This window comes from Microcebus murinus, chromosome 1, assembly GCF_040939455.1.
Source record: "Microcebus murinus isolate Inina chromosome 1, M.murinus_Inina_mat1.0, whole genome shotgun sequence".
In the NCBI taxonomy this organism is placed as follows: domain Eukaryota; kingdom Metazoa; phylum Chordata; class Mammalia; order Primates; family Cheirogaleidae; genus Microcebus; species Microcebus murinus.
The window spans coordinates 120,113,259-120,127,722 of record NC_134104.1 but is presented as its reverse complement, the minus strand read 5'-3'; the positions used below and the strand labels follow the sequence as shown (position 1 = coordinate 120,127,722).

Genomic DNA, 14,464 nt, shown 5'->3' with positions numbered 1-14,464 from the left:
GACTGTTTTATGCTTTTAAAAAAAAAAAAAAAAAGAACTTCACCCTTTGGCCTGTCACTTATTTTCTTACATCAAGACAGATCTGTGCCCAGCACTATTGAGAATCTTTTATCTATGTTACATCCTGTAATTTCCTTTAATGTTCACAACAACCTTCCAAGAAGTAAGGACTATAGTTTCTGTTTTATTACTGAAATTCTAAAAGGTTAAGTAACTTTCCTGAGGTCACAGAGTAGTAAGCCATCACTGTTTTCTGTGAAGTTTTTCATGTTTCATTGGCATCACTTCCCTGTGTTTCTTGACTATTGCTTTATATGGGTGACATCTTAATACTTACTGCAGCAAAGGCTTGATATGACAGCTGCCCTTTATGCCCCTGATAGTATTAATATATGAGCAGAATCCTCTCTGTGTGATATTGCTAGATATTAACACATAGGAAATGGGCCATTATAACAAAAGTAGGAAATTTAACCATTTTCATCACATGTTTATGTGAATGAAGCTTATCTGCCCTATAAAACTCATGCATTTTAAGGATAGCTAAGACTTTTATCCTGAATTTTTTTTTTTTTTTTGAGACAGAGTCTCGCTTTCTTGCCTAGGTTAGAGTGAGTGCTATGGCGTCAGCCTAGCTCACAGCAACCTCAAACTCCTGGGCTTAAGCAATCCTACTGCCTCAGCCTCCCGAGTTGCTGGGACTACAGGCATGAGCCACCATGCCCGGCTAATTTATATATATATATATATATATATTAGTTGGCCAATTAATTTCTATTTTTTTATAGTAGAGACGGGGTCTCGCTCAGGCTGGTTTTGAACTCCTGACCTTGAGCAATCCGCCCACCTCGGCCTCCCAGAGTGCTAGGATTACAAGCGTGAGCCACCGCGCCCGGCCTTATCCTGAATTTTAAAATCATGTTATAAGTCATATGTTAAGAGGAAATATGACATTCAGATCTACTTCTTATATATAAATCATCGTTCAAATTGTAGGATGCCATTAGGGTAATTTAAGGAAGAAGAACATTTGAATAATATGTTGTGTTCACAGTGAATTTAAAGTAAGGTTAGGGCCGGGCGTGGTGGCTCACGCCTGTAATCCTAGCACTTTGGGAGGCCGAGGCGGGCGGATTGTTCAAGATCTGGAGTTCGAAACCAGCCTGAGCGAGACCCCGTCTCTACCAAAAATAGAAATAAATTAATTGACGAACTAAAAATATATGTACAAAAAATTAGCCGGGCATGGTGGCGCATGCCTGTAGTCCCAGCTACTTGGGAGGCTGAGGCAGTAGGATCGCTGAGCCCCGGAGATTGAGGTTGCTGTGAGCGAGGCTGACGCCACGGCACTCACTCTAGCCTGGGCAACAAAGCGAGACTCTGTCTCAAAAAAAATAAATAAATAAAGTAAGGTTAGCTAGTCAACAGTCATGTCCATCTCCATCTTTCATGAACATGACTTTATGTAGCATCCAACACAGTGCCATGCTTATGAGCCTTGATAAATAACTTAGTCATTAATTAAGAGTATAAACTGTGAAAATCTTTGTGGAATCTTTTTTGCTTTTTCTGTTAGGAATCTCAGAACTAAATTCAGTCTTCATCGGTAAAATGAACTACCTGAATGACGGTGTACCTCCCCTTCCCTTTTCCTAAATCATGAGTAATCTTAGTCTTCCCATCGTCCCCCACCTTTACTGTCCTTTCTAATGTCTCTTTATGTTATACTACATTAAATGCTTTTTATAAAAAGGAATGATATAAACTGTATATGAAGTCATAAACTGTAAAGAGAATTTGGTCGTGATGAAATTAATGACCATGGTCCTTGCCTATGTAGAACATACCAAAAATAAGACAGATGTATATTTTGGAAAAAGTGGCATGCCTCTGGTGGCAAGTAAATCAGCCAGGTAGAGGATGTTCCAGAACTAAAATGCTTATTTTCTTAACAAAGATTTTCTCAGCATCAGGCTCTGGCAGTGATTCCACCTCAGCAAAGTCAAACTAGAGAAGACGGTGAAAGGAGCCTCACCCCATTTTGTTTTAGATTTATATATTTAAAAAGAACTCATTTCTGCCTTTTTGAAGTAGAAATTCACAGAAAGGCCAAGAACAGTCTTCAAAAAGAATTTACTAATCCAGTTCCAGCAGACTGAGATTACTTCTTGATATCCTTAATACATCAACTGACATTGCTTTTTGATTCTTTTGAAATGTCTGCCAATTGATTGATGGGAAAATGTACTGCAGGATTTTTTAAACATAAATCTATGTAAATTTTATTATTGACAGATAATTGATGTATTAATTTATTTAACATGGATAATAACTCCCTAGAAACATGCTTACCACCCTCCAGAGTGGAGTTAGCCCTTGATCTCTACCATCTCTAATTGTGGTTTTGTACTTATACCCAAATTCCTGCTACTGGTAAGGATTCTCAAGAAATAAAAGCTGTTTAGAATTTTTGTGTCTCATAATCTCATTTTTTTTCCAGATTCAAAATAAACCAGAAAAGAAACCTGGAACACCGCTTCCACCTCCAGCCACCTTGCCAAGTAGTCCCAGACCTCCCTCTCCTGTTCTTCATGTGAATAATGTTGTGAACACACCATTGTCCATAAACATTCCACAGTTCTACTTTCCTGAAGGACTCCCAGATACCTGCAGTAACCATGAACAGACTCTAAGCAGAATTGAAACTGCTTTCATGGATATTGAAGATCAGAAAGCAGACATTTATGAAATGGGGAAAATTGCAAAGGTAATATAACTAAATGATTTACAATCCCCCTTTCTCTGGAATCCCCAATCTCCTCCTATTTACTGCCTCTTTGCTTTCTGTTTTTAAGTATGCATAGACTTTTTCTCCATGTTTAAATAATTTGTTTGATCCTGATAAAGTCTTTTATCTGTGGTCCTATTTCATGGAACTTCTAAGTTTGAAAGAAAATGTTAGTGGTTTTCCGGTTCAACCTCCCATTTAATACAGGAATCCCTTCCAAGTCATCAACTCATGAATTCATTCTCTATGTGAATGTTGTCAGTGACTGGAAGCTTACTACCTTGCCAAGCAGCCTGTTCCATCATTAAATTTTTCCTTGAGTTAAATAGGAATCTTTTTTTGTTGTTGTTCTCTCACATTAATCATAACTCTGCCGTAATGCCAGACAAGGCACCATTAGGCCATCTCTGCATTGTCATTTTACCCTGAAATAAGTGGATTTGACACTAGGAAGCAAGTCTTTGATATTTTCTGATATATCCAACTGCTTCTGATTTAAGGTTTGTAAGTCCCAATGTCAGGACTACTGTGACTGGATTCTATACCTCCAGCCTTCTCTCAGAACAGTTAATACTGAGCATGACCATCAGATTATATTTGATCATGCCATTCCCAGTTCAGCAATATTCAAGGGTTCCAACCCTCTTGAGTAGTGTTTTGTTTTATTTGTGTTTTATTTTTATCATGCATGTATATTGAAGAGTCAGATCATACCTCAGGATTTAGCAGTGGTTTCACTCTGTGCTTCAAGCAAGAGGAAGAGGGGTTCAGTAGGCTAAGAGATGCATGGAGGCAAGTAGGAGAATGCACAAGACCCCAGGCACACTTCCACTGGGAACGCTTCCCCTGCTTTCAGGAGTAATGTTTAAAAGTTTTAAAGCTACTGTTCTTCAGGATAAAACTCAACCTTCTCTTCTTGGCATTCCACAGGGCCTTTGCAATCTGGCCCCAGAGTTCCTTCCCAAACCTTTATGAGCCTGACCCACTTGCCTGCTCACAGGCACACCTCTGACTTTGGGCTCTCAGAGCTCTTGGGCTCTCACAGTATCCATTTTGGAGCCCCGGCTTCCATTTTGTCTTTTTGGAGAAGTCCCTAAACCTCCACTTCAGCCATGCCCTACTTCTCACCTCACAGGGCATTTGTCATTGCTGTTAAATGGTTTATAACTAGAGTGATTTTAAAGGAAATAAAAGAGAATTCTTTCTTTTATTCTCTCTTTCTTCATCCCTGTCTTAAAAATTGCTTGTTGATCCCTTAGATGTTTCTAATGAAAAACAAACTCATTCCAGAAATAATAGCTTATCTGATTTCATTCCATTTTACTTATGGGAAAACTGCTGTACCAAGAGTACTTACCTGCAGTCGCAGAACTAGTCCATGTCAGGAGACAAGTCCTTTAACTTCTAGCATGGTGCTGTTTCTACATGTGTTATCTCCCTGAATGTACACTAACATTAACTAACTTCTAATCAGTAGTCATCCAAATAAATTACCAGTTCTTTCAGGGCACTCAGGGATTTCTTACCCAATTCTTTAAGAGATAGCTATTTTATTAGAAGACAGAATCAAAATAATAAATTCTCTGAATGGGCCAGAACTATCGATCTAAATCCAAAAGATAAAATTTAGCAAGGATGAAGGAAATCTGCATTTGGAGATAACATGGTAACTGCATAATTTCCAACAGTGTATTTCTAACATGGGGATAATTTGTGTGAAAGAGATAGGAGGGTTCATGGATTGCTTCAGGTAGGCAGACAAGGAGAAACTGTCCAGATTAAAGCATAGCAGTTCCCCAGTACAGTGCTGAGGTCACCATGTCTGGAGAGTGCATCTAGGTGATTAGTGCCTAACTGTCACAAACCTGCAGCCTACCCTGTCTTGAATACAGGTCCCACTGGGCCAACTCTCTTTCTCCAGATATTCTCAGCCCCTGACTGAAGAGCCCATTCTCCCTGTGCCTTCACACTGCCCTGCTTCCACATCCCTCTGGGTCTGTCCCTCCAGCCCTGTATTGTGGTAGCCCTGTCCTGTTGCACTACTCGGTGGCCCTCTAGCACTCCACAGATTCAGTGAGAGGAAAGCAGAAAGCCTCTTGACTTCACAATGGTCAAGGCAGGTATGAAAAAGAGTATAGTAAAGGCAGGGAAGGGGGCCTCAGGATGGTGGGGAGCCAGAGGAAGGACTTTGCTATTTATGTGCAGTGAGGATCAGTCTGTATGTGGCCTCAGGAAAAACCATTCATGTCGAAGCTGACAACACGGAGAAGTTTAGAAAGAGAAAATTAATTTGCTTAGCCATAGTAACAGTCACTTCCATAACAATTTACTGTTTATACCTAATAATCATGTGGCACAATAGCTATTATACATATATATGTCTGATTAACTTGTCTGAATTATACTTGATTATAGCCCTAAATTTCATTCATGGGCACCAAGCCTTTGTGTTCATTGCTCTTAGATCTTAATTGTCAGCTTAAGTAGCAATGTAAACTGCCCATACCTTTAAAAAGTTAAAACTAACATTACATATGAAAATGAAGATTTATATACAATGACCTCAAAAGATATGATGAGTGTATCGGTTTGTATTGTTTTGGTTTTGATTACTATATCAGCTCATTTTGTTGGACTTTATTCTTTAAACCATTTATTCTTTAAACTGTCTTTATTCTTTAAACAATTTTTAAAAATTGATTTAATCATGTCTTCCAGTTAGCTAATTCTCATTTATTCTAGCTTTTACTTGCCTATGGCAGTCTGTTAGCACTCACTTAGTCACCCTTATTTTCAATAATTCTTTACTATGCAAGTCTTTTTGGCACCAGGCAGTGGATTCTGTGGCTCCAGCACTTACTGTCCAATAGATTACAATAGATTGGCATGAGAAAAGGAGAAAGAGAGGCAACCTTTAAGGGGCAAGGAAGAGAGAGGTTGTCAGAGCAATAAATGAATATTTTTATGGACTCATGTAGTTTATAAAGCTATTAGGAAGGCCAGCTTTAGTTTGCAACCTACTCTTAGTGGCACTTAAGTATAGCTGTAAAGACTGGGATCTATATTTCAAGTGCAGAGAAAACTCTGTTTCTGAAATTTGCATCTATTCGTGAAGTTTAGCTCATTCATCTTAGACCTCAAACAGCCGTGAAGAGCTTAATGCCCACATCTAGTTAAATTCTCAGTGTGTAGTTTATGCTTTATTCCACAGCTTTAAGTGATGATAGAGAAGAAATGACTAGAGGATGAATCTTAGAGGGATGAAAGCAGCATAGGAACAGAAACTGAGCAAGAGTAAGAAAAGCATTTGTCAGAGACTGGGCCAGAGGATTCATCATAGAGTTTTAACCTCTAGCAGAACGTTGAGGAAAAAGAATAAAACTCTCTTCTGAACCATGCAAAGCCCTCCAGCTCCTCTCTCTGGCTGATGTAGCACCTTTTTGACCCATCGTGCCTGTGAAGGTAGCATCTCTGTACCTGAATTTCTTCATCTGTAAAATGTGGTAAAAGTACCTGCCCTCTTCTGCATGGGGATTATGTGAGGGCTAAATGAAATAACCAGCATGAGATATGTTTAAATGTTGAAAGAACATTACAACATAGCCTCCTATGTATATCATTAGACAGCTTTGCTTTTAATTCTTTTATGTTATTGGACCATTCTTAGATCAAATTTTATAGGTGTTATTTAAGTTTTCTTTGTTCCAGCAACTTTGGTTACCACACATTGACTCTTGCTGCCACCTCTAAGTGTAAGTTTCCTACACCCATTTTCTGTATCACCCTTTATATCCCCACTTGTCATCCATTCTCTTCCTTTGTTTAAAAAAAAAACCGTATTCACACTGGGTTCATACATTTTCCATTAAATCGTCAAAATATAATGTCCACAGCCCTTGCCATTTGCTGCCCTTCCCACTTTTTTCCTTTGCCATTTTCTCCAGGGGCCTGATACCTTCATGTTGTTTCACGCTTGGCTACTCAGGGTATCCCACAGTGAGAAAAATAGGCTGACCTTTTCCAATCCACTTTAAAACATTTTTGTTCTGTTCCTAATCTTTTAGGATTTTGCCTTTGGGTCATAGTAGGTTTATAAGTATTAATCTCTGAACTGATACCTATGCATTTTAACAAGCATCTTCTGGAGAAAGGACCTTAATCTAGGGAATGAAAGTTGTTAATGGAAGTTGATTCATTTCTGGGAAACAACTCAAAGGGTCAAGATGTTAATTTAAGGGAGAGGATTATAAAAAACATATAGGGGTTCATGGAGCCAGTTACAAAAGGAGACCCAGTGTAGGATTTAGGATCAGGGCAACATATAGCCTGACAGAGCCAATGGGATCAAACTCCAGGGGTTGTGGGAGCCTCTCCAGCTCCTTTGCTGCTTTCTCTTCAAAGCAACAGGTTCCCAGAGACGACAGTGACTGCCCTGTATGAGCCTCCCACTTCTTCAGGGTCTATGTTTGGGATAACAACCCTAGGAGGGGGCAGAGCCCTTCCAAAAAGCCAGCCCAACTTAACATTTTCATTGATTGTTCAATCGTGGTGGCTGGGAGCTCAGATTAGCTTAATTTGATTTAGAAAATGATTCATAACAGGGATATTTTTTAGACACTAAATCCAAAACCAGTGTATTTTAACACCCAGTAATCCTTAGTTCCTAGCTCTTTCATGATTACTCTAGCCCATGAATTCCACAATATTTATTGTTTCATGGGGAGGGCTATCAATTAGCTTTTCTATGTAACAGTCATTATCACTTCTGTATTGTTGTATTGATCCTGAAAAAGTCATAGGTCAGCCCAGACTCAGGGCCAGGAAAACACGCTCCCCTCTTAATGGAGGAACTGCAAAGAATTTATGGCCACATTCACAATACACTTTTGAAGGACAGAACCCAACCAAGGGTCTGCATTGAGTTTCAAAATAGAGATTTAAAGTTCATAGCGATAAAAAATTAAAAATCCGTAAACATTTACAAATATTATGTATCAATAAAAAAGTTTAAAAATTAAAGTCCATAGTGAGATAATAGTTTCATACAAGTCAGGATGCTTAGTTGCAAACAACAGTTGCTAGTTTAAGCAAAAAAAATCATTTATTAAAGGCTAGCATGTTGAGACCAGCCCAGGCAAGAGGGAGATCCTGTCTCTACTAAAAATAGAAAAAATTATCTGGGTGTGGTGGCATGCACCTGTAGTCCCAGCTATTCAGGAGGCTAAGGCAGGAGGCTTGCTTGAGCTCAGCGGTTTGAGGTTGCAGTGAGTTATGATGACACCACTGCACTCTAGCTGGGGCAACAGAGCGAGACTCTGTCTCAAAAAAAACCAAAAAACTGGAAGTTACCCCACAGTAGGTGGTAAGCATGCAGCCCCTGGAAGGTGTTTCAGTTGAGGCTGGTGCCCACTTCCCAAGGTTGAGCTAGAAGATTCCTGATCCCTTCCAATTCTGAAAAATTCTTGAGTGACTCTGGTGGTGGGAGTTTCAAGCACTTTGGCAAGCCTGTTCCATTCTCTCCCTGTACTTTCTGTATGTGTCTCCCCCACTTCATAATACATACTATTCTTTCAGCTTTCCCAGCAGTTGCCAATAGCCTATCACTAAGGCTAAGAGCATTTTCTTGGCAAACCACTACTCTGCATGAAAGGAGGGACTGGGATTGGGGAAAGTGGATTTGACAGTTTATACACCCAAACTGTATTAATTGTGAGCTTTGTACCTTGGCAATCACAATTTATACAATAAACAAAATCACATGGTTGCTAAGCAACACCTTTCCCTCTTTCTTGACCTCAGTGGAGGTATTCGACCTCTGGACTTAAGAAATCTTAAATTCTACTCTGCTTGCAGATGTGCTTTATTGGCCCTGGCAGCAGCAACCTCTTATTTCTGCCCTGTTCTTACATCTTTTGGCTTGAATCTTGCCTTCCATATCTTCAAGTCCGACATAAACACAGCAGCTTTGGGCTTCTCCCAAGATAGATAATGTCAGACTAGGTACTCTTCAGGCTCCTGTGAGGATCCCTGTGCACTAAGGCCTGATAGGAGGAGTGAGTTCACTTAAACCTAATGTGGATACACATCTGATCTACTTCCAAAGGAGAAGCTTCTCTCTGTAGAATGATGGAGGCTGAACGAATCCAGTATCTAATACGAATAATGATCATATCTTTATCTCATAACAAGATGTGACTCTTGAAGAGATCCAGACTTGGAATGTTTTCTGTGTATGTATAAAATTGGGAAGATTTAGAGACTATTTCTCTGCTATTATTTAGATAATATTACTACTTATAGGAAAGAATTTTTCCTCTAGGAAAAAACCAGGTAAATTTAGTAAGAACTCTTGATAGCAAAAGAGTAATTTTTTTTAAATTGAAGTAAGGTCTTTTTATTAAGGAGAAAAAAAAATAGCTTTTAGGGTTATTGAAGTTATATTTATTCCCAGTTTTTCCTTTTTGTAGTCATTTGTGGTATCTTCTAATATATTAAAAAAGCATTTTGATTTTTATCTTTCATCTTTTACCTGAATTATAACCATTTAAATAGATTTGAGAAATGTTTTCTTGAGCAGTCTAGGGTTTTCTGGTTCTTCTTGAACCTGGTACTTAATAACATAATGGACAAAGGAAAGAGAAGGAGATAGGTAGTAGAGTGTATTAACACCAAGTGACCAAGTAATAAAGGTGGCTCTATCTTTCTGGTCAAGGAATGGAATACATATACGACTATGACATTGTCATTTCTTTTTGTTTCTAGAAAGTAGAAAGTATATGATGTAAGAGTGTTAGGAAGTGAGGCTGGTTGCTTTAACTATCAGGATTGTGGGTGTGGGTGAGGAATCACTATAAATGAACTTGGAGAAAAGGTAAATGGATTTCCATTTTCTTCATTAAACATGTAATCCTCTTATTTTGTTTCCCCTCTGTTTCTCTCTGAATCTACCCTAGTTGATATATTTGCCTGTGACCCAGTTTTATTCTCCCAATGGCCCTTCTATCCACTGCAGTATGAAGGGTAAAAGCCACAAAGACCTTTTCTTTAGCCACATATCTCTTCACTGCCTCTTGGCTTACGCTGTAGTTGTTTTTATTTGCAGGTCTCTGGCTGTCCTCTCTATTGGAAAGCCCCCATGTTCAGGGCTGCAGGGGGAGAGAAGACAGGATTTGTGTCAGCACAGTCATTCATTGCCATGTGGAAAAAGTAAGTATGTAAGCAGTCAACTCTGGGTAGGCAAAGAATTGTGTGGTCCTCATGGCATGCTTTATAAAGATCACCTGTGTTATTTATTCATTTTCTCTTTACACTTTATTCCAACAAGGAAAATTGGTTATTTGACAACCATTTATACTCACACACAAGTTCTTTGCGACAAGTCTGTATCTTTGTCTTTAAACAGTAAAACAGATACGTAAAAATACTTTTTAAACAACTACTTGATAGTTTCTTAGTTTTACTTGTTAAATTTGGGTCTCAGAATTTGGGTCTGCCAGCAGTGACATAAAAGGAGCTAGACTCTCCTTGAAAGGGAGCAAACCACATGTATCACATGAGTAATACATTTTCATTCTCATATAATCCAATTTAAAATTATACCTAGTTGAATTATACCTAAAAATAACTGAATTTTAATTGATTCTAATTATTTTTTAAAAGCTCCAGTTAAAGAAAAAAGGGCTAATATTTATCAAGATATTCCTGGTTTATAACATTGTGACAGATATTCTTGAATTCAAGCCCAACTTTCTGCTTCATTTTCTTTTTTTCTCCTTTCTTTCTTAGTAGCTATTTTTTGATGTATTTATACATTTGAGGAGAATATCGTAACTTGCCCCTTCTTCCTCTCTTAAGAGATCAGCCCTCTTTATAAATTTTCTTCTCACCTTTTCTGGGCTATATACCCTTACTAGTAAACTATTGGGAAATGCCATTCACCTATTGTTATTATTTAAAAGTAACATATAATAGCCATAGATTCAGTTTATAGACCTTCTGATCCCTTCATACCACCTAAAAGCCCTTAATAGTATAATGCTTGAGAACATAGTAGGTGATTAATAAATGTGTTCTTCACTCTGAGAGGCCGAGATGAGAGGATTGCTTGAACTCAAGAGTTCAAGACCAGCCTAAGCAAGAGCGAGACTTTGTCTCTACTAAAAATAGAAAAACTAGCCAGGCATGGTGGCACACATCTGTAGTCCCAGCTACTTAAGAGACTGAGACAGAGATCACTTGAGCCCGAGAGTTTGAGGTTGCAGTAAGCTACAGTGAAGCCACTGCATTCTAGCCCGGGCAACAGAGCAAGACTCTATCTCAAAAACAAAAGTATTCTTAATTTTAAAAATCTAGGAGCAAGTTGAGTTCGCCCAGTTCTTCATGTATTAGATTAGAACTAAAGTGATCAGAGTATGTGTTGGTGAATAGAACAATAGTAGCCACCACAAGAATAATTTTATTACTTCATTGAGATGAATCATTTTAATTTTATCTACAGGGAAAAGGCACTTCTGTAAAAAGCAAAAGGGGGGAAAGACATGAAGCACAAGTCTTCACTTTGGTTAACTGCAGGAAAACTTGCTAATGAAGTTAAATAGCACGAACAACTGTCCGTATCTTTTTTCATTTAAAAAAAATTCTGTGAAAGTGTGTCTCTAAATTAAAGCATTATCTTATGGTCTGATACTGAAATGGTTTGAGTGCCCTCTAGTGGGAACTCCTCTTTGAGCTCTTAAAATGCCTTTTAAAAGCCAGAGTGTTTTAAGGGAGACTCAAATATGGCTATTGTGGGAAGACTAAGCAGCTAAGCATGTTGATTTGAGTCACCACACTGACCTTGGAGAAGACAGAATTAGTTTTCTGAATTTTTACAAATTGTACCCTTTGCATAAAGCAACTTGGGCCCAAGTATAGTATATTAAAACTCTTAGGTATAAAAACTTGCAGGTTGGCCGGGCGTGGTGGCTCACGCCTGTAATCCTAGCACTTTGGGAGGCCGAGGCGGGCGGATTGCTCAAGGTCAGGAGTTCGAAACCAACCTGAGCGAGACCCCGTCTCTACCAAAAATAGAAAGAAATTAATTGACCAACTAAAAATATATATACAAAAAATTAGCCGGGCATGGTGGCGCATGCCTGTAGTCCCAGCTACTCGGGAGGCTGAGGCAGTAGGATCGCTGAGCCCCGGAGATTGAGGTTGCTGTGAGCCAGGCTGACGCCACGGCACTCACTCTAGCCTGGGCAACAAAGTGAGACTCTGTCTCAAAAAAAAAAAAAAAAAGAATAAAAAATAAAAACTTGCAGGTAATGATACAGAATTGAAACATTTTGGCATATGCATACATATGCTGTCTTGTTCCAATCACAAGCTATATATAGTTTTAAAAAATAAATTCAAATACAAAAGTCAAAAACATAAAGGTAAATAATACCCCTCATGTCAGAGTGCTCATCAGTTGGAGCCTTCTATATCTCTCCTCCAGTGGATCTTTCCCCCCCTCATTTCCCTGTGCTACTGCCCATTTCAAATCTATACTCTGATATCTATTTTTCTTACAGTCAGGACGTTTTTAGAAGAAACAGTGCTCCACAGCTTTTTTGTTTGAGGTTCTAGAGTAGCAGATTTGGGGCAGAATTCCTTCCTCTCAAATGTAGTCAATACTATTGCTTCAGCTTTATTATGCTTTATTTTCTTTTACCTTTTTATATCAATATGTCATTTGTCCATTAATGAAACAATATTTTGTCTTATAAGCTCTGGAAGATACCAGTTTAGAATAGCTATACTTGCCTTCATTCTTCTTTATTCACCTATTACAAGTAGTAGTAGTATTGTTATTGTTACTATTTAAAATAAATATAATAGCAGATTTATCGTACAAATGTGTTCTAATCCCTTCATACCACCTAAAAGCCAGTAGCATTTATCAGCCATGAGCATTGGCAGAAAATTGTAATTCGCTTTTACTTTCTACTTCGTAGCAAAAGGCATCCTTTGACTTTGTCCTCTCAGAGTAGCTCTTATCTATCATATATCTGCTGTTTTATTTAGTGGTGCTATACATTTTTTTCTTTTCAAAAACTTCACTGCCTTTCTGCTCTGATCATCCCACCTATTTTCTAATCCTGAGAGATGGCTCCTATTAGTTCCTATTGCACTAATCTTTTTCTGAAACATGTATTTATTGAACTTCAGGGGCCTTGAGCATATTAAAAACCATAATGAGAATAAACATAAAAATCATACCATACCTCTAGTAATCACAAGTGAAGTCAGTTAAGTATGTATATCTCAACTGACTGTTAACAGATATAACAAATATATGTCTGTTAGATCACAAACATTTTCTTGCTTTCTTTCTTAATCATTTATCGAATGCTAACTGTGTCTGGCCTTGATGCTTGGGATACAAAGAAAATAAGACACAGTTTTATGCCCTGTAAGGAGCTTAGAGTCTAATGAAAGAGTTACTCCAATAAGCCTATACTACTGTGGAACAGCCATGACAGAACTAAGCAGCACAAGGTGGGATAGAAGGACACAGAAGGCCAAGTGAGATTCCCTGGAAAGTGAAGTAGGGAAGAAGGGTGTTGCAGTAAGGAGGGTAGCATGTACAAATGCCTGGTATGGTAGTACATGGAACATTTGGGCAACTACAAATGCAGGAATAGTAGTGGAAGGGGACATGAGATGGTAGGATCAGATCCTAAAGATCCTTTATGTCAAGTCAAGAGCTTGGACTTTAGCCTACTCTAAAAAAGAATTTTAACTTGGACAGTGACATGATCACTGTCCAAGTGATCAGATGTTTTTCAGAAACATCAAGCAAGAAACAGTGAGAGCCTGAGCATGGATACTGGCAATGAAGACAAAAGGGGCAAATTTGATAGAAAGGATGTGGTAATTCATAGGCATTGGGGGTAAAAGGAGGGGGGAGTTCATGATGACTCCCAAATTTCTAGCTTAATATTTATCTACCAGTAGGTGGTTGGAATGCAGGATAGGAGTAATGGAGCACTGAGGAATTTTCCTCAAAATGTTTTAGACAACTGTTCCTTTCTTTCCATTCCATTGTACCATCAAGTCCAGGGCCTTGTTATTTCATGCTGAGACCACTAGAAGGGAAGAGGGTCCCAAGAGGCTTCAGCACTCATCCAGCTCTATATCATAGACAACTCATCATTCTAAAACATACTTTGATTATATAATTCCCTTACTTAGTTTTTTATCTAAAAGGACTTCAGGTCAGACTGAAATTACCAACTATTGATGTTATAGTCATTGTTTGTTCAGAGGAGCCAATCTTCCTAAGCACTTGTTTCTTTTATAGATTGGTGAATAACCATCATGATGATGCCTCTAAATTCATCTGTCTTCTAGCAAAGCCCAGCTGCAGCTCTCTAGAACAGGAGGATTTCATCCCTTTACTTCAGGTAATTTTCATTTTCTTTTCAAAATAGGTTATATTTTTGGAGTTTCAGAGGTTTTTAAAAAATTTTGCAATTATAACATATAGTCAATTAAGCTACACAAATCTAGAGGTCAGATTTCTAGAAGAGTGGTTTCCAAACTTGTTTTAGCAATAAAATCCTTTTGTTAAATGAAATCTAAAATGGAACCCAGAGTAGAAAATATGGAAAACAGGGTTACTCCCACTGAGGCAAGGGAGAAGGGCCT

General features: G+C 38.4%; 1 protein-coding gene across 3 annotated transcripts in view; it reads left to right on the top strand.

Annotated features, from left to right (window-relative positions):
• Positions 1-14,464, top strand: part of PPP2R3A (protein phosphatase 2 regulatory subunit B''alpha) — a 148,141-nt gene that overhangs the window by 57,589 nt on the left and 76,088 nt on the right. For all 3 annotated transcript variants that reach the window (XM_012787771.2, XM_012787769.3, XM_012787773.3), the window contains 3 exons: positions 2,501-2,767; positions 9,891-9,994; positions 14,118-14,220. In XM_012787771.2, the coding sequence (XP_012643225.1) occupies positions 2,501-2,767; positions 9,891-9,994; positions 14,118-14,220 (474 nt within the window). The remainder of the gene's footprint in view (positions 1-2,500; positions 2,768-9,890; positions 9,995-14,117; positions 14,221-14,464) is intronic.